The sequence below is a fragment of the Balaenoptera physalus genome, assembly GCF_965194825.1.
Source record: "Balaenoptera physalus genome assembly, chromosome: 1".
In the NCBI taxonomy this organism is placed as follows: Eukaryota; Metazoa; Chordata; class Mammalia; order Artiodactyla; family Balaenopteridae; genus Balaenoptera; species Balaenoptera physalus.
Window position 1 is genome coordinate 175,971,067 of NC_138882.1, and position 19,344 is coordinate 175,990,410.

Sequence of the window (19,344 nt, forward strand, 5' to 3'; positions counted from 1 at the left end):
CTGCATTGGCAGGTGGATTCTTAACCACTGCGCCACCAGGGGAGCCCCCATTCATACTTTTCATTCCATTATTCGTATAATAAATGGCCAACAAATGCTTGTTGAATGAGTGAATAAATGGATGATGGACAAAGTTGGGAGGGTAGGAGGCCAAGGCCAGCTGGTGAGGGGCTTGCGGGGACCCTGATCCTGTTCCAGCTCTCCCACCGCCAGCCCTGAACACCCTGGCTGGCTCGTGCGCACACCCACACTTGCATCTCTACACAAGGCCTCTCCTACTTTCATGTCTGCAGGGGGCCAGCCGGGGCCTGGGCTTGTCCAAAAGCGAGTCACACAGTTGCCCTGGGCCTTGGATGGAGAAAGAGAAGGCAGGGCATCCTGGAAGGCAGGACTGCACTGGGCTCATCCTAAAAATACATCTCTGGGCTCTGCCAAGGGTTCCAGGGCCTCCATCAGGCTCTTTAGGGCTCATCAAAGCCTCCAGGAGTTCCCGTCCCATACTTGGGCTCTGACCAATGGGACAGAAGCCAACACTTTGAGGAGAGGGGAGCGGGAAGGGCAGGAAGGAGAGGACAGCAGTGAATAGGAGGAGGAGGAAGAGGAGGAGGAAGAGAAGGCCTGGCGCCTGGTTCAGAGGCTTCTGGGATGAGGCAGAAGTCTTGCTTCCTGCAGGGCAAGGTTGAAGAAGGCCTTTACGTGGATTTGAGGATAAGGAGGTGTTCTGGACAGCATCCCGGAGCTCTGAGCACTACAGTGTTTGTTTCATTGCCATGGTGGCGTCACGCTGCCTGGGGGCTGCCTGAGCGTGGGGTTTCTTCCTGCCTGAAGTGCCAGGTGTCATGCAGGCCAAGGTGCCCAGGTAGAAAATGGGCGCTAGCATCACTGTTTGATCTGAAGTGTTCCCTCTTTGCACCCTGAGTCTGCCTCCCTCCTGGCCTTCCTCCTCTGGGTTGGGCCTGAAATCTCCAGAAGGACTATATCTAGTCTCCCGGGAGGAAGGGGCCTGGAGCCCTATATAGTGCTGTGGTTAAGAGCACTTAGCAAGCTTGTGTTCCTGTGCAAGCGACTTTACCTCTCTGTGCTTCTGCTTCTTCATCTGTAAATGGTGGTAATAGCTCCTTCCTCAAAGGCTCGCTGGGAAGAGGATTACGTGAGATCGTGAATGTTTGGCATTCAAAACACCATGCCTGGGGGCTTCCCTGGTGGCGCAGTGGTTGAGAATCCGCCTGCCAATGCAGTGGACACGGGTTCGAGCCCTGGTCCGGGAAGGGCTCGAAGCACATGCCGCGGAGCAACTAAGCCCCTGTGTCACAGCTACTGAGCCAGCGCGCCTAGAGCCCGGGAGCCACAACTACTGAAGCCCGCGTGCCTACAGCCCGTGCTCCGCAACAAGAGAAGCCACCACAATGAGAAGCCTGTGCACCTCAACGAAGAGTAGCCCCTGCTCACTGCAACTAGAGAGAGCCCGTGCACAGCAACAAAGACCCAATGCAGCCAAAAATAAATAAAATAAATTAAAAAACAAACAAACAACAAAAAACACCATGCCTGACCCTCAGGCACCTAACAAATGATGTCCTCTCTCCCACCTCAGGCCCCAGGGCAGTGAGATGACTTGCACAAGGGGCATCAAGCTGTCCATCTGGGTAGATTGGGACCAGGACTTGGGTTTTCCTTCCTGTGTATGTGTTCTTCCTGCTGCATCCCCATCTCTGTTCTGGAAGAAAGAAGACACTCGGAGCTCCAGGAGGCAATCACTGTGGAAACCCATCTGCTGCGTCTTATCTGCTGCTGTTTTTTCCTCCCTCTCTGAGCCATCTGGGTGTCTCACTACGGAATTAGCAAGAGCGGGGGCTGGAGGCTGCGGGAGACTCTGGGGTTTCAGCTCTCACTTGCTGGAACACAGATAACCCCAAACTGTGGTGAATCCCCACAGGGCCCTGCAATATCGGTCCAGCTCCAGCTAAAGTGAGTCTGCCCCTCTAGGCACCACCAGGATGAAGAGCGGAGAGATGCAGGATGCAGTTGTCTGCCCACAGCGACAGCTCACACCTGGACCCCACCTGGGGGAAGGCCAGAGGAGCAGCCCAGGGGACCCGGGGAGGGGAGTTGGGGAAAGCAGGTCTGGCCTCTGCTTCTCCCCCAGGCACAGCTTGTGACCTTGGACGAGTCACATCCTTTTTTTTGGGCCTTCAATTTCTCACTCTCAGCCTAACATGGTAGCAGGACAAGGCTTTCCAGAGCAAAAAGGTCTGGAATTCTTACTCAGAAGTAATCCTGATATAGGTTGCAGGTCAATCCTTCCCTTTCCCATCCTGTCAAGACTTGACTTCGTTAAGGAAAAGTATATGAACTTGGAAGTGAGGCAATGCGGAGACTGCTTGACCTTCATCTGTCCATTGGGGCATCTTCTAGCAAGCCCCCGAGGGTCATATGACTCCCTATGTATTAGGATGCAGGTATTTTATAAGCCTGAGAACTAAGATGCTAACTTGTAGAAAACAGATAAGATACAAAGGATTTTTGTCCAGTAGTGATACAAATGATTTCTGACCAGTAGAGATCACCCGGAAGATTATAGCACTATAGGGCACTTGCCAGTTGGGAATCTGACTAGCAGTCTTATTTCAGCCTTCTCTGTGCTTTGCTGACTATTATCAATGAGTCCTCTGAACCAGCTTTGTCATCCTGAGAGTTTCCTCATGAATGAGTGAAATACAACTTTGACAGGTGCTCACTACGCATTTGTAGAATAATTTTTTTTTTTTTTAATATTTAGAAGACTAAGAGTTGACAGCTCACTGAGCCTCATTTTCCTCTTCTGTAAAATGAGGAATTCGAGGGAGGGGCTTACAGATTTGCTGACCACGTGCCAGACACTGCTGAGCTCTTTATTTATTTATTTTTGGCTGCGTTGGGTCTTTGTTGCTGCGCGGGGGCTTTCTCTAGGTGCAGCGAGCGGGGGCTACTCTTCATTGCGGTGCACAGGCTTCTCATTGCGGTGGCTTCTCTTGTTGCAGAGCGTGGCTCTAGGTGCGCGGGCTTCAGTAGCTGTGGTGCGTGGGCTCAGTCGTTGTGGTGCATGGGCTTAGTTGCTCTGTGGCATGTGGGATCTTCCCGGACTAGGGATCGAACCCGTGTCCCCTGCGTTGGCAGGTGGATTCTTAACCACTGTGCCACAGGGAAGTCCCTGTTGAGCTCTTTATATCCATGATTTCATTTAAGCCTCACAGCAAAACTGCCAGGGCAGCTGTTCACCCCGTTTCACAGGTGAGGTTAATGAGGTTCAGAGAGGTGGAGTGATTGCTCCAAGCCTTCACAGCCAGTGAATAACAGAACCTGGATTTGAACCAGTGCATCACAGGTTGGAGAGGCATGTAATTCCTGCTTCACAGCTTTATTGTGGGGCTCCTTGAATGAGACAACACATGGGAAAGTGCTTGGCAAACTCTACAGGTATGCACACATGTGAATAATTATAGTCAGCCCTAGGCTGTCTTCTAACCAGCCACACCTAGACGTGGCCCAGGGTCTGGGCTCCCCTCCCCTGGGAGGCAGGCCTCTGCTTCCTCAGGGTGGGTTTCTGTTATCCGGAGAAAGCCAGAGGAGACTGAGGTGAGCAGGCACCTCTGGTCCAGCCCCTCCCAAACAGGACACCTGCTGGAAACCACAGGCTGAGCTCTCAGCTCTGGCTGTTCCTTTGGGGCCTGTATTCCTGGGGCAAGGGTCCAGGGGAGGGGCTAGGGGACAGCAGATTTGGACAGGCCAAGTAAAGTCGATTTCTAACCCTAGTTCTGAAGTCATTCTGTGCCATCCTCCTGAATCTTTCACCTGAATTAGACCCTCTCTGAAGGCTCCAGAAGCCATGCCCAGTCTCCCCTAGTTTCTGGAGCCTCCTAGAGCTGCCCATACCTGGACACATCCACCTCAGCCCTGGGTGCCAAGTGGTTAATCATTGGGGCCAGCTTGGCAAATGTTTACCTAGCAGGCAGGCTGCTTGGAAACCCAGGTAATTGACAGCCTGCTTTCCAAAGCCAAGGCAGGAAGATTTATTCGTCCTCTCCTTCCTCCCCAGGGATGCTGCTTGGCAGGGTAAACAGCTTTCAGTTGGCTCTTTGAGGAGATGCTCAGCAGAGGGGTGGGAGCTGGGGGCAGGGGTCAGGCCCAGAGGTGGGCCCCGAGGAGGACTTGAAGGGGCCTCAGTCCCATTTTTCTGGAGTCTGGGCCCCACCTTGGGAGCCTGGCTTAGACTGACATTCCATAATACGTGATAATTATTGCTGTAATTGATGGAGCCCCTGACATACATCGCCTCATTTAATTCTTACAAGCACCAGAAGAGCGAGGGGCTCTTATCTCTGCTTCCAGACTAGGGAAGGGGGATGCAGAGGTGAAATCACTTGTCTAGGGCCACCCAGCTAGTGAGTGATAGAGCTGGGACCAAACTGCAGTGTGTTTGACATCAGATCTGCTGGGCTTTCTACTTTCCCTCAAGGAAGAAAAGGCTATCAATTTGTTGAGGACCTACTATGTGCCAGGCACTATGTTGGACACTTTATTTCAATCCCTAATCCAGAAGTATTTCCTAGAATCCCTTTACTATGCCATTAACATCAAAAGAGTGAGATAGTACAGTTCATAACTGGGGAAGGAAACACAGGCGTGAACCCCAGAAATAAAAGCAGGATGGGCTTCGATTGTCTCTTGTAACCCAAAGGCATCCTCATTGGATGTGTATCAGGTCCTGCAGCCCCGCCTCCATACAGACCCTGATGTTAGCGGGCTCCCACTTCCCCTGCACCCTCCAAAGTCCAGGCCACCATCATTTTGCACCTGGGTCATTGCATTGGCCTCTGGTCTTTGCTTTCCTCTTGTCTCACTAAAACACTGTCTCCTCACAGCAGCCAGAGGATTTGTGAAAATGTAAACCCCGTCTCCCCTTGGCTGTAACTCTGTATTAGCCATGTCTTTTTAGTTTCTGTGTTTTGATGTTTGGCACCAGGGCCTTGCTGACCCTGGAGGGAGTGCCCCTCCCAGGGTAGCCAATTCCTATAGATAGTAAACAACTCACCCTTGAGCTTGCCTTTCAAATGCAAACTACCCAATCCAGAGCCTATACCCCATCACCTCCTCTACTGGGCTCTCACACTCAGGGCCACTACTCCCCTGACCTATGCATCCCAGGGTCAGGTACCAGGCAACTGGAGACAGCCTCATGCCCAGAGCCCACTGAAATCATTCATCCAGCCAATTCTAAGACTGCTTGCGGCCTCACCCACTCCTCCCATGGAAACCACAATCAAGACCCTTGCCTGTGTTTTCCCCTCCCTCCCTCTGCCTCCTGACCAACCCTGGTGCTTCCCCATGTGCCCCCCCCCCGCCCCGCCCCAGTGGCATGGTATGTCTCCTCCTCTTGGGTTCTGTGAGTATAATGAACTGTCTTTCCAATGGCAGTTGTCTCCTGGTCTGTTGGCCTCACTGTACCTAAATAATAATAAAACCTATATTTTGAAACAAACTCCCCCAGTGGCTTCCATCACACAAGAACAAAATCCAGGCTTCTTTCCACAGCTTAGAAGGGCCTCCATGATCTGGGCCCTGCCTGCCCTCAAGACATTGTCTCCTGCCCCACTCCCCGGCCACTGTGCTCCAGACTCAGCAAAGCCATTTCCACCTTAGGACCTTTCACCTGGCTGTCCCCTCTGCCTGGAACGTTCTTCTCTCAGAGCTCATCATGGGTAGCTCCTTATCGACATGCAGGGCTCAGTTTACATGTCACCTCCTCGGGGAGACCTTCTCTGAGCACTCACCATCGAGGATAGTGATAGCTAGCACTCCTTGGGTGTTTTCCATGTGCCAGGCACCATTTTACGTCCTTTTCATGTATTCACTCTTTGAATCCTCACAACCACTCTATAAGGTAGGTATTATTATTATTTCCATTTTGCAAGTGAGGAAGCTGAGGCTCAGAGAGTTCAGGGACATGACCAAAGTCTCACAGCTAACAGGCAGGAGAGCTGGGATTCAAATCCAGCAGCCCATTTCCAGAGCCTACACTCTGAACCACTGCACCTTATCTCCTGGTGCAGAGTAAGTTTACAATAACTATGATTATTACTATTGTTTTGAATAGAGGCCAGGTTTTACCCACCTGTGTTCTTTAATCAAATTTGAATTCCTTTAGGTGAGCCAATCACTGTCCAGTTTGCCACAGTCCCTCCCGCTCCCTACTGTCTTACACCAATTTACCTGACTTGCTTGGACCCTGAAGGCATTCATGTTTGCAGCCTCTGCTCTGGGTGCCTCTTATTCGCTCATTCTTTTAACCAACACCCACTGTGGCAGGTGCTGTGCTAGGCCCACAGAGATGAATAAGATGGCATCCATGCCCTCAAGGAGCCAAAGTCCTGTTCAGAGGAGACAAGCACACAGGTCGCTTCACTGCATTGTTATGTGTGCTGTTACGGGGATGCCAGTGAATGTTAGGGAAGCACAGGGGGATTCAGCCAGGAAGGATTTCCCAGAGAAAGTGACATCTCTGCTGGGTTTGAAAGATTGGACAGAGAGCAGACCAGAAAGACGTAGCACAAGCAAAATGGAAAAAGCACAAACAAATGCATGCAGATGGCTGAGTACATGCCTGTCTAGGGACGAGCTTGTCACTTTGGATGAGAAGGAGGAGTGAATCTGCCAGGCTGAAGGAAGTTGATCCAGACCTTGAAGGTCTTCTGCGCTTCTGGAAGGACTGCAGCTTTCATTGTGGAGCCTGACAGCAGTCCGAGGAGGATTTTAAGCAGGGACTGCCATGGCATTGTTGATAAGGGTTCCACCCCACCCCCATTTTCCCCAACCTGCCTTGAGAACTTGGTACCCACCTAGCCAGCTTGTGTTCTGCAGGCTGGTGGGCCTTTACCAGGCATTTGATGGGCTTGTTGATAACAAGACTGAGGGCCTGGAAGAGAAGATAGAGAGTGGGAATTCAGGCCTCCCTTGGCCTCTTGGTGTCCCTGAACTGGCCTAGCCTCCGAGAATCATTTTTGATGAGAGATTCTGAGAAGCAGGCCATTGCCAAGGCCAAGTAAACTCCCAAATCCATGGAAGGAGCCAGAAAGTAGAAAGAGTAATGCCTTTACCAGTTTTCCCCTCCCAGGGGCGGGTGGGCAGGATGTCCAGCCTCTTTGTTTGTAGGAAGTCCCCTCAACCTGGCCTCCTTCCTCTGGGCTCCATAGTCTCTGCTCCTCCCAGCTGAGGCTCTGGTGACTACCTCGGGGTCGGGGGGGCATCCCTCAGCTGTGCATTTAGGCCCCTCTCTGAGAGGGGAAATGCTGGAACAATTCTAGAGACCCCGATTCCTATCCTTTCTCTCCAGCCAAGGGTTAAGGCAGTAGAATAGGTAGATCTGCATTTTGGTCCTAGATTTTAAATTTTTATTTATTTATTTTTCAGCCGTGCTGTGTGGCTTGCGGGATCCTAGCTCCCCAGCCAGGGATCGAACCTGTGCCCCCTGCAGTGGAAGCGCGGAGTCCTAACCACTGGACTGCCAGGGAATTCCCTTTGTCCTGGCTTTGCCAGTTTTTAACTATAAAACTTGGGTAAGTCTCCTGGCCTCTGTGAATCTGTTTCCTGACCTGCAAATCAAGAATGGTACTACCGATGTCTCAGAATCTCTGTGTCAACTGAACGAGATAGGGTTTGCCAAGCACTTGGCACAAACATGATTCTTGCCAGTGCTGGACACTAGCAGCTGGAGTTCATCAGGTGGAGGGTGGCAGGGATGGAGTGTCATGGACATTGGATGGACCACAACGGATTCAACACATGTTTCGGCAGAGGAGACAGCACTTGCAAAGGCATAGAGGGTGACAGGGCGTGGCACAATTTGAGAATGTTATGTCCCCAAGCACTTTTGTGTGCTTGGAGCAAGGGGGTGGCTTGAGTTCCCCCAAAAGCAGACCCTGAAACTTGGGTGCTCGTAGTTTATTTAGGAGGTGATTTCAAGAAGCAGAAGTTAGAGCATGGAGAAAGTGACGCAGGGAGGGGAGAAATAATATGGGGAGTATTAATGTGTAGCTTGCTGCTGTGAGCAGCTGGGTTCAGCTCCCCATGGAAACTCAAGAGACAGTGTGAAATGCACCTCAGAATCATCCTATCTAAGGATGGGGAGTCATCAACTTCCATGATGGCCGAAGGTTGCCCTTGGGGTGGGTAGCACGTGCCTCTCCCTTCCTGGTTCATAGATGCCTAAGACAGCCCTCGGGCAAGGAAGCAGACACAAGTGGGACTTTGAGTGCAGGGGCTCTCAGCTGCTGGAAACCACCACACCGGGGGCTCAGAGAACGGTTGAGGGGCTATGAGGCTGGTATCCACATTGTCTGCTACTACCTCTTTGAGTCTCTGTTTTCTTGTCTGAAAAACAGAAAGAATATGACATACTTCCCAGGAGGACTAAATGAGGTAAAGGATTTGAAAGTTCCTAATGACATGTCTAATACATAGTAGATAATCAAGAAATGGTAGGTATGGTTGGGCTCAGCTCAGACGCCAGCTCCTCAGAGAATGCTTCCCCGGCCATCCTACTGAGAGTAGCTCACTCCTTTTATTCTCCATCAAAGCATCTTATTTCCTTTAGAGCACTTAATGGTAGGCAATTATCTTGGTTATATGCTTGCTTATTATCTGTCTCCCCTCAATAGAATGAAAGCACCATGTGAGTAGGGAATTACTCTCTCTATTCACTGCTTGATTTCTAGTGCTTATTATTGTTATTATAGTAACAATAATAGAGTAGGACAGTTATTGTTCTTGATCTTTATTAAGCATATACACTCTACCTGCTAACAGGATGTTAAAAGAGGATTCACCCAGACTCCAACTGGGTCCCAATGAGATGATAGGAAACAAAAAACAGTGGCTCCCTCTGGGGGGTGAGTGATTGAAGACAGAGAAGAGACATGAGACAAACTTTTGGGAGCACTGGAAATGTTCTACATTTCAGACTAGGTGATGGCTATATCAAATGTTTTTTTTTTTTAAAAAGGTTGAGCTGGACAGTTAGTATTAGTGCACTTCACACACTTTGTTGTATGCATATTATAGTTTGATTTTAAAAAGTGTTGTCCACCAACTTCAGCATGTAGTGGGGAGAAGAGGAAATCCAAAGCTGGTCACTCATATGCCAACTTAAAGTAACTTAGCAACAAGGTAAAGGCTGGAGTGGGATGGTAGCCAACCAGAAGAGATCCTTGAACTGTTGGAGGATGGGATCTATAATGAAAACCTGTAAAATCAACCACTTGCTGAAAACTTAGAGCGTTTGGGTTGTTTATCCCCAAAAAGACTAGATTGGAATGAAATGCAATTGAACTCAAGTATTTTATTTTGCAACAGGAGTCTGGGCCCAAGGTAGATCTTCCTAACAGTGACAAAGGAGGTAAAGGAGGCTGTGACATCCCTGTCCCTGGGAAGTTTAAAACTTAGCTGGCCAGCAAACGTCCCCAGTATGGCCTAGTCTGGGAGTAGGAGACAGAGAAGCAAACTCCAGCTGTCCCTCTCAGGACCAGGGACTCTAGTTAGTCCTGGGTATTCTGGGCCAGCTGCAGAACACTGATTAATTAGCCAGAGAGAACCATCTCTGATCTGCACTAAGCTTTTTTTGTTCTGCCATCACCACCACCAACCACAGCTTTAATTAAATCCGGGGCTTGATTACCACACACGGTGCTGCCATCACTCTCTCCTGATGACTTTATCTTGGTCCCTGGAAGGATGGTGGTGGTGACAGTGTGTCAAGAGGAGAGGAGACTCTAAAGAAGCCTGAAGCATGGAATCTGGACACTGGTGATTTGAGGGTATGTGAGTTGGTGGGTGGAGCGATCAGCTGTAGGACTCAGCATCTGACCTCAAAGAACTCACAATTGATTGCAGAGTTAAAACCTCTCACTTAGGAGATGGGACAGAGTGGTGTGACATAAGCCCCCAAACGAAAGGTGCACACAAATATCCCAGCAACTGAGAGGGGGCAGAGGTCCTTTGGGACTGGAGGGGAATCAGGGAAGCTTCATGGAGAGGGAGGATCTAGAGGAATTTTAAAGGAAGAACAGGATTAGATAGGCCATCAGGCAGGGAAGAGTGGAGAGAAGAGCATGAATAAACGTGCGGAGGTAACAATGAGAACCTGAGAACCTGCTACATCTTGAGACTGGCGAGGAGGTGACCGTAGCTGGGGGCGGGGAAGGGCTGAAGAAAGGCGATTCCTGTCAGAGAACACCAGGAGCAACATTTCCGAGTACGTGGTGGTGATGGGTGGGGGGTGCAGTTTGGGGAGGACCTTGAATGCCAAGCTGAGAAGTTGGGACCTCATTCAGCAGGTAGTAGGAAGCCTTTGAAAGTTTCTGAGATGCCTGGATGATCCAATTTTCTCATGGAAGTTTACAAGACTCCTGAGGATGTGGTCCTGCCTCCCTCCTCAGGTGTGCCTCTCTATCCCATCCCTCACACTCTGTGCTCCAGCCTGAGTGTAGAACATTCTTCATACTCCCCGTACTCCTGGCTAAGTCCTATTCCTTCAGTTCTCAATTTTAACATTTCTCTAAGATCTCCAAGAAGCCTTGAAGACACCGTCCCATTTCTCCCAAGCCTGGGCAGGTGCTGCCTTTCAAGAAGGCTCCTATAACCCCTTGCGTCTTCCCCATTAGAGCTCGTATCACCGTGTAATTCTTCATTTGTCGGAATCCTCCGCTGGATTGTGAATTCTTTCGAGGCTAGCGACAGTAACTTGTTCACCAGTGTGTCCCTAAGAATCAGCATAGTGTCAGCAAAGTGAGGATGGATGGAAGGGCTGGGGCCGGAGGGGCGGGGAGGAATCTCTCAGGTTCCTCTCAGTTCTTGGCCATGAGTTTCTGAAGAAGGACAATGGAATACCACAAGTGTCAACAGGTAAAGTTGGTGGGAAATGCGCCCTTAATTTGAATGATCAGTCTTATACTCTCACTGGAAGCACAAGGTGGAGAACACAAAACAAGCTCAGACCTCCTCCTCACGTCCCTGAGAATAAAGCGAAGCCCAGGCTATCTCCAGGCACGCCCAGGAATTATTTGAGGAACGGTGAGGCGGAGGGTTACTAACCGGGACTATAAGCCGTAACCCTCCGCTCGGGCTTTGTAATCGTGGTGGCGGCTCCTCGACCACCAGGGGGAGGAATCGCACCGCATTCCGGGCCTTGGGCGGTTTCACACCAAGACGAGGGGCCGTGTAGAACTCTGGGAATTGTAGTCCTGGGGGGCGGGTCGTAATGTGCCATCTTGCGCGGTGCACCTCGGAAGTTATAGTTCCGGACAGAGAGGCGGGAAATGCTTTTAAGCGCTAATTTCGAGTTCTGGAAACTACAACTACCAAAGGGCCACTGGCTCCTGGGCAGTTTCCCGTTTCCGTCGAGTTGACCATTTGGGTTGCTTCTGAGAGGTCAACTTGACTGGGTAAGTTTGATTGGAGAAAGCTTCTATTCTGGACTGAGGGGTCTGCAGACTTGCTCGCATTCTAGCCCGGTTTGAGGGGACTTCTTGTCTCAATCCCAGACTAATCCACATTAATCTTTTATCTTTTCTGTTTCCTACTGAGACACCTCCAATATCCGCCCTCACCCTTTATTCTCCCACTATCATCTTGCGCTTTCACTCCCGGCGCCCCTGGAATCCCACGGTGAGCTCTCTCGTTCGGAGCCCACAGCCCCACCCCGAGCCCACGGCATCACCTCTCTGAAACGTGGCCTTCTTTGTGCTCCACACACTTTTTATGTGCTTCACTCTTACCCTCAGTTTCCTGGTTTTCATACTAGTGAAAGAAGGGTCACCATTCCTTCTTCACAATCCACGGAAGTGCCCAGGACTGGAAGTCAGCAGACCTGTGTTTTATTCCAGCTCTGCAGCTCTCTCGCTCTGTGACCCTGGGCAGATCATACAGCCTCTCTGGGACTCACTCTCTTCAGCTATTGTTGAGTTGGCCAAAAAGTTCGTTCGGATTTTTACGAAAGATGGTACGGAAAACCTGAACGAACTTTTTGGCCAACCCATAATACGAAATGGAGATGACAGTTGCTCTCTCCGTCTTAGCTCTAGGCAGTGTTGTGGAGCCAATAAGCTAATACGTGTGAAAGTGCTTTATAAACTGTAAAGCCTCCACAAGCGAGAGATTATTTTTACTATAATTATTAATGCTCTGAAAAACTCTTGGCTCCTTTTATAGCTCTGTCCCCTTGTTGCTCAAACCTGCCCCTTGAGCACTTGGTGTCTCCATTCTCTGAGAGCAGGATGTTAGTTCCTCACTTCCCCAGAGACCACAGACTAATGAGCTTTAAGACTCCAAAGAGCTTTGTCTGGAAGGAAACCCCAGAGAAGTGCTTGTCTCGGACTCTGTCCTGAAATAGCCAGTGATGAAAAGTCCGCACAGCTGGCAGAAGGGTGGTCCCTGAACACTGCAAACGGGGCCCCAGCAGGAGATGGACAGCTGCAGTGTAAGCCCTATCCGTTCCCTCTGGGCGCTTCTGGGCCTGTTTAGTAGACGCTGGTTTTGGGAGCGGTGTCTCAGACTCGAAAAGGCCAGGAGGAAAGAAACCATTTTGTCAAAGGGTTTAATCCAGAAAACCACAAAAATCCCAGAAAAAAAAAAAAAAAGCTTACCTGGGTATGAGGAAAGAGAGCCATAGCATTGTTAATTAATTCCTAGCATTTTATGAGCACTTAAAATGTACCAGGCCCTAGGCAATGTCACTTTTCTTATTAATTTTCACTTATGAAATGTCCTCATTTTACTTATAGGGAACTTAGGCTGAGAGAGGTCATGTAGTTTGTTATGGTTTTAGTGCCTTCTATATGTCAGGTGCTTTACATACATTCATTTAATCCTCATCAGCAACTTCATGAGTGATTTATTATTTCTATCATGTGGAGAAGTTATCAGAGGCTTAGAATTGAAGGACCTTGCTCAAGGTCACACAGCCAATTAAGTGATGGAAGTGGAGTTCAGACTGTCACCAAAGCCTTTTTTCCCCCACTATACCATATAGCCTAATTTTTAGATCAAAAAGACAGAGATTAAGGAATTGAGAGGGTTTAAATCAAAGCCAAATAAAGGAAGCATTTTTGGGGTCCCTACTATGTGGAGAAAGCATGAGGATAGATGGTTTGGACTCCAAAGAAATGTAAAACACAGCCTACCTCTGTAGCATATCTGAAGAGATAAGGCATACATGTGTAAAAAATTAAATAGCATTCATTGGATAAACTGACTATTGAGACCAGTTATGTGCAGGGCACTGCATTAAGCCTAGTAACTGGCAGAAACATGCTTCTAGGTGGCCATGGGGATTAAACCAAGTGGTATCACAGTCATTATCATTTCATTAATATGAAAATGGTGGACTGGAATACCATATACACTCAGTAAATATTTGCTGCATGCACACGTCTGAATAAAAGAAAAATCCTGGGTACCATCTGGACCAGAGGTTCTTGAACCTTGGGGATCAGAAAGCTTGGGAAGCTTTATAAACTAATTGACCTCTGGCAATGGGGGCCCTAAAACCTATATTTTTGAAAAGTTTTCCAGTTGATTGTGATAAGAGATTCAGGAACTTCTGATCTAGGTTCTACTTGGACCACTTATTGGAGGCAAGTTACTGATTGAAAACTGCTAGAATACATACTAATTAAAGAGCTGTCCTGAGGCAGCCTGTGATTGGTTATCAGGTGAGGGAGGCAGACAGTACTCAGAGTTGAGAGGAGGGAAGGTTGGAAGGACTTGGAAAGCTTCACAGAGGACCAGAGATTTCACTGGGCTTTGATGGTTGGGACAGGTTTGGATGGATAGAGAGGCCTTTAGGCAGGCACCACCGCGAATTGTTTAGATAAGGTGAGCCAAAGAAGGTAGAGACACCTGGGCTGATTTCCTTGGAGAATTCCATGGCATTTATTAGAAATGACTCTGGATGCTCGGTGTGGATGTTTCTTAGGCAAAATGTGCAAGTCAGATTGGATTTTCCCATCTTCCCATTCTACTTGTGCATCAGTCAGTATGAGCCCAGGGAATGCAGATTCATTTTCATGTTAGCCTCACTCTGGTCAATTAGCTTCTTTAGTTTTTATTTATTTCCAAATTTAATTTAGTTGATGACCTTCCCAGAAACTTTCCAGGACTGCCAGAGAGTTCTGCTCCCCTTCTGTTTGGTTGTTCTCAAGTGCCCTCATCCCGATTCCTATCTCACGTAGTGTTCTCTGTTCGGGTTAAGACCAACATCTCTTCCTATAAGAAGTTACTATCATTCTGGTCACCGAGTCTTGAAACCTGACTCGTCTTTGGCTCTTCCCTCTCCCATAACTCCCCAGATCCACTTAGTTGCCAGATCCTATTGTTTCTACTTTTCACACAATCAACAAATATTTCCTGGATACTTCCTAAGAGCCAGGTACTACACTAGGTGCTTTAAATGCATTATTTCATTTTATCTGCATAGCAACCTTATGAGGATGGGTAGCATTCCCATTGTACAGATGGGGAATCAGGCTTAGAGAGATCAGGTAACTTGCCCAAGGTAAGAAAGCTAGGCAGCGAAGGAGCTGGGCCTCAAATTTGGGTCTTTCAGACTTTATATCTCCCATGTGCACGACCTCATTTCCAGAGTAGATTCCAACGCCTTAGCCTAGCACTTGAGGGACTGCTACCCTCCAAATCTGGTCACATCCTCCTTTCTCACCTTGCATCCATCACGAACTTCTCGAGGTTTCTCAAGTGTGCTTTCTCACCTCTGTGCCTTTGCTCACACATTCTTCTACTCGAAAGTCAGTCTTCCCATCTTCCCCTGCCCTCCACTTCCAAGCTAAAGGAGCTCTCTTTCTTCTTGGAACTCCCACAGTATTTTGTCTGACCCACTTTTATGGCAGTGAGAACTTGCCGCTGCTTCATTGTCATGTGGGTGCCATGTCCTGTGCCCCCTCCCCACCCGCCGTGGGTCCTCTGTACATTTGCCCTCAAGGGGAAAAGGTCAGGGTCTGAGACTAAGCAGCATACGTTCAGCTTCCTTTTGGCTGAATAGTCCACTGACTGCATCAGGGGCTTAGCTTCTTTTTAAAATGAATTAGGTTTATTTTTAAATTTGCTTCAGAGAAACAAAATGAAGAAGTCTGTAGTAGAAAGAATATCACTTATTATCTTCCAAAGTTAAATAGAATGGCATTAGTATTATTGGTTGTCTGGGGTTTTCCATTAGATCAGACAATTGGAAGTTGGAAATGAGGAGATCTGTGTGTAATAATAGTTCTGGTGACCTTGAGCAGCTCACTTAACCTCTTGAGCAGCTCTCATAACCTGTTAACCTTGATTTTTTCATCAGTAAAGCTCATTTATATACTGGGCTGAGGGGGGTGGTGGTGCAGAGGATAATTGTGAGGAGAAATGATCTCTAAGTTCTCTTCTTGCCCAGGCATGCTTTGACCTGAACTTTCTGATCCATCCCAGAGCATCTTAAAGAAAGCAGAATAATGTAATGACTGAAAATGTGGCTCAGGACTCAGTGTTTCTGTTTAGGTGCTTTTGGTTCAAGCAATAGAATCTAAACCCAGTTGGTTTAAATAAAAAAGGGGATTTATTGGCTCTTGTAACTAGAAGGTCTAGGACTGGGTCAGGTTTCAGGTACAATCTAATCCAGAGATTCTTAAAATCTTCACAAATATGACTGTATTTCTCTATGATTCTCTCAGCTCTGCCATCCTCCACAAGTAGCTTCATCCAAAAGGTAGCAGAGTGGCTGCAACAGTTCAAGGCTTCATATCCGCACATCACTCTAGCTCAAAACAAGAAAGAACTTTTCCACCCTCAACCATCAAACCAAAGTCCTGGGCTTTACTCTGGTTGGACCAACTTATGTCATGAGCCCACTCGTCATCCGGATACTGACGGGGATACCAAGGGATGATTGGCCCAACTCTAGAAGTTAGTGAGGTATCAGCCCCACCCAAGTCACAAGGCTTCTGTGTAGGAGGGCAGGATAGAGTGGATATCAAGAAGTTTGCTCACATTCTCCACTGTCACAGCCACACTGCCTATGATCAAATTCTGGCTCTGCTAGCTTTATGTTCTTGGGTAAATTACCTAACTTTATTAAGCATCAGTTTCCTTATCTGTAAGATGAGATAACAATACATATCCCAGAGGATTGTTGTAAGGATTTAATTAAATAATATATGTATGTAAAGCACTTGGTGTAGTTCCTGGCACAGAGTAAAGCGTGATGTTGCTGTGATGATATGATTGAAGAGGGACGGAGAGCAGTGGCATTAACCCCAATTTAAGAAGCAGCCACGTTACAGGAATGTTTTCTAGTCAGAGCATGCACACCTGCCATGTTGAAGGCTCCTGTTTGATCTCCTGCCCACATTATACTCTTCCGTATCTCTGCCCCTTTCTGCTCTTACATTATGTCCTTTCTAGAAATGCTTTCCTTCTTCTCCCCTACCTCTAAAATCTTCCTCATATTTCAAGGCCCAGCATAAGTGCCTTTATAGTTAATAGTTTCGGGCAGTGATTTTGTATATGTGTAACTGAGTCTCCCCATGAGCAGGATCAGTGAGGGTTAGGAGCTCAGGTCTGGATTAGACAGACCCGAGTTTGCCACCTAGAAGCAGTGTGACTTGGGAAGGTTATTCAACCTCTTCATGCCTTAGTTTCCTCATCTGTAAAACAGGGTCTAACCCTCAGACAGTTATTGAGAGAATGAAATGACACAACGTATGTAAAAAGCTTAGTTCAGTGCTGACACAGAGTAAATAATTGATGGTAGTAGTTATTGTTATTCTTAGCTTCATGAGGTCTGTGTTATAGTCTGTGCAGCAGTTACTGCTGTGCTGGGCACATAATCGGTGCTGAATAAACACTTGTTAGTGGGTTTTGAGGAGTATGGAGGCTCTCTTTCCTTTTCATGACCATCTCCTTACCTCTCCACCACCAACAACAGAAAAAGCAGCCCCTAAACCTTAGTAAAGGCAGTGTAGCAAAGTGGATGATGTGGAAGATTGACTGAGTCACCGGCGGGAAGGAGGGGTGATAAGGAGGGGTGGATAGGGGTGGCAGATGACACGAATAAGCAACAGGAAGCTGAGAGGAAACCAGCAAGAGGCTGTTCTTTGTTCCACCCTCTAGCCGTCAAGTTCAGCCACGGCCCAAGTCGTTGTTCAGTTCAACTGGTGATGAAATGGGGGTCAACCAGTCCGTGGGCTTTCCGCCTGTCACGGGATCCCACCTTGTAGGCTGTGGGGATGTGATGGAGGGTCAGAGTCTCCAGGTAAGTGTCTCCAGCATGCCTCCGCTGCTTCTGTCTGCACAGGACTTATCGATAGTGAGTCTGATGCTGCAATTCCAGGTGGGGGGAAACTGAGTTAGAGCTGGTCTGGATTTGGTTGTAGAGCCCCTAGGTCTCTTTTCCCTGACCTTTTTCTTCCTCTTTCCAATTAGAAGCATCTCAATAGACAAGAGATTATGGGTTCTTTTTCTGGCTCAGAGGAAATGGGGTCTCTAGCTTCAAAGGTAGCTCTCAGATGTCTTGAGAGCAGATGCCTGATCCTGGAAAGGTTTTGGATCTCATCTTAATCTGAGCGTATGAGAGGAAGAGCAGTGGACCGTGTGCCACTGACCTTTGACTTTCTGACCCAGGTAGGAAGACAGTCTTCTTCTTTTCCTCTCCTGCCTTTGTCTATTTCCCTCTCGTACTTTGGTTCGGGACTTTCCCTCCATCAGTTCCTAGGTTATTCTCTGCTGACCCTTGAACTCCCCCCTCCCTTGTGAGAGGCACATACTTCCTGGTAACCTCTCACCTACTCCCGTGTAAAATGAGTGTGCTGCTGTTGCTTCCCAGGGGCCAGCCTGGAGGATTGTCCTGGGTGACCCACCAGTGCCGCCCCATTCAGCATGAGGGCTAATGCCTCGCTCCTGGGACTCCTCCAGGCCTGGGCTCAGGGCCAGATTTAAACCTTTTGATATCTCAAGCATTGGGAATATTGTAGTACCCCTCAGATGTAATTCAAAATACAGTTGGCTGTTTGAAATGACATAAGCCTTGCATGTATGCTAAACATAAAATTGCTTCTTTCTGGATTTTCTGAATACAAAATTCAGCTATATGAATTGAAGGTAGAGTTTCCCTGTTTTGGTGCTTTGCTGGTGCCCCAAACACCTGCTGAATGTGTCTGTTGGGAAATCTAGCCATGCTTGGGCTTCTTGCTCTGAGCAGCTGCTCTCTTTTCTTCCTTACAGGGGAGCTTCTTTCGACTCTTCTACCCCTGCCAAGAGGCAGAGGAGACCACAGAGAAGCCCCTGTGGATTCCCCGCTATGAGTACTTCACTGGCCTGGCTGATTACCTGAAGTTTAATAAGCGCTGGGGGGGTTTGCTGTTCAACCTGGCTGTGGGTAAGATTCTCTCCCAGCTGCTTGATTATGTTCCTAGGAGATCCCAAGGCAGACACAGTACATTACAGTTTGCTTTGCCCAGCCCTTTTGTAGTGGGGCATCCATTAGCCAGTGTGGTATGGAGAGTTGGAGAGAATTATGTACATAAGAGCTTTGGTTATAGAGTTAGACTGTCTTGGATTCGAATCCAGACTTTATCATTTACTAACTGTGGGGCTTGGGCAAGTTACTTAAAATGTGTCTGAATATCTGATACTTTTGCCGGGTTATAGTGTGGGACGTATGTAAAACATGTACTCTAGTGCAGTGCTTGGGATAGAGAATGTGTTCCATGGATGGTGGCTATTACTCATTTACCCAGCACGTATTAATTCCACTCTGTGCCAACTATAGTGTAGATCAAAGAAACATTCTTAACTGCCAAGGAGCATACTGTCTCCTGCAGTTGCCTCTCTAGCTCCTCCCTCTTCTGGGTCAGATGACATTGAATCATCCCCTTTCCCCAAAGGCCCCACTGTTAGGAACTCTACCCGTTGCCTTGGCATCTCAGGGACTTACCCTGTAAGTTGTTCAGTACTTCCCCTTTGGGTTTATCTGCCCATTTTCTGTTGTGTTTATGCTCCCTAGGGGAGAAAAGGGGAAAGAATAGGTGATTGATTGTCCTGGGCTGCTCGGGCAAAAGGTGGTTCTTCTGCGAGGAGGGCCACATGTCCTCATCACCCCTGTGCCCAGGCTGCCCTTCGCATTCAGCCGGAGATGCTATAGCCCTTGTCTCTGCTAGGATCTTGTCGCCTGCCTGTTAGCTGGAATGGCCCCTTTAAGACAAAGGACTCTGGATACCCCTTGATCATCTTCTCCCATGGCCTGGGAGCCTTCAGGTAAGAGCTGCTCTG

At 48.3% G+C, this 19,344-nt stretch overlaps 1 protein-coding gene across 5 annotated transcripts in view; it reads left to right on the forward strand.

Annotated features, from left to right (window-relative positions):
• The first annotated feature begins 11,249 nt into the window (after positions 1 to 11,249).
• PAFAH2 (platelet activating factor acetylhydrolase 2) overlaps positions 11,250 to 19,344 on the forward strand; it is a 40,462-nt gene continuing 32,367 nt past the window's right edge. The window contains exons 1-4 of one of the 5 annotated variants that reach the window (XM_082423217.1): positions 11,250 to 11,474; positions 17,188 to 17,329; positions 18,298 to 18,451; positions 19,233 to 19,329. In XM_082423217.1, coding sequence (XP_082279343.1) covers positions 17,240 to 17,329; positions 18,298 to 18,451; positions 19,233 to 19,329 — 341 coding nt within the window. In that variant the 5' untranslated portion in view covers positions 11,250 to 11,474; positions 17,188 to 17,239. The remainder of the gene's footprint in view (positions 11,475 to 17,187; positions 17,330 to 18,297; positions 18,452 to 19,232; positions 19,330 to 19,344) is intronic. The other 4 variants (XM_082423218.1, XM_082423219.1, XM_082423220.1 and 1 more) reach the window with 4 other exon arrangements.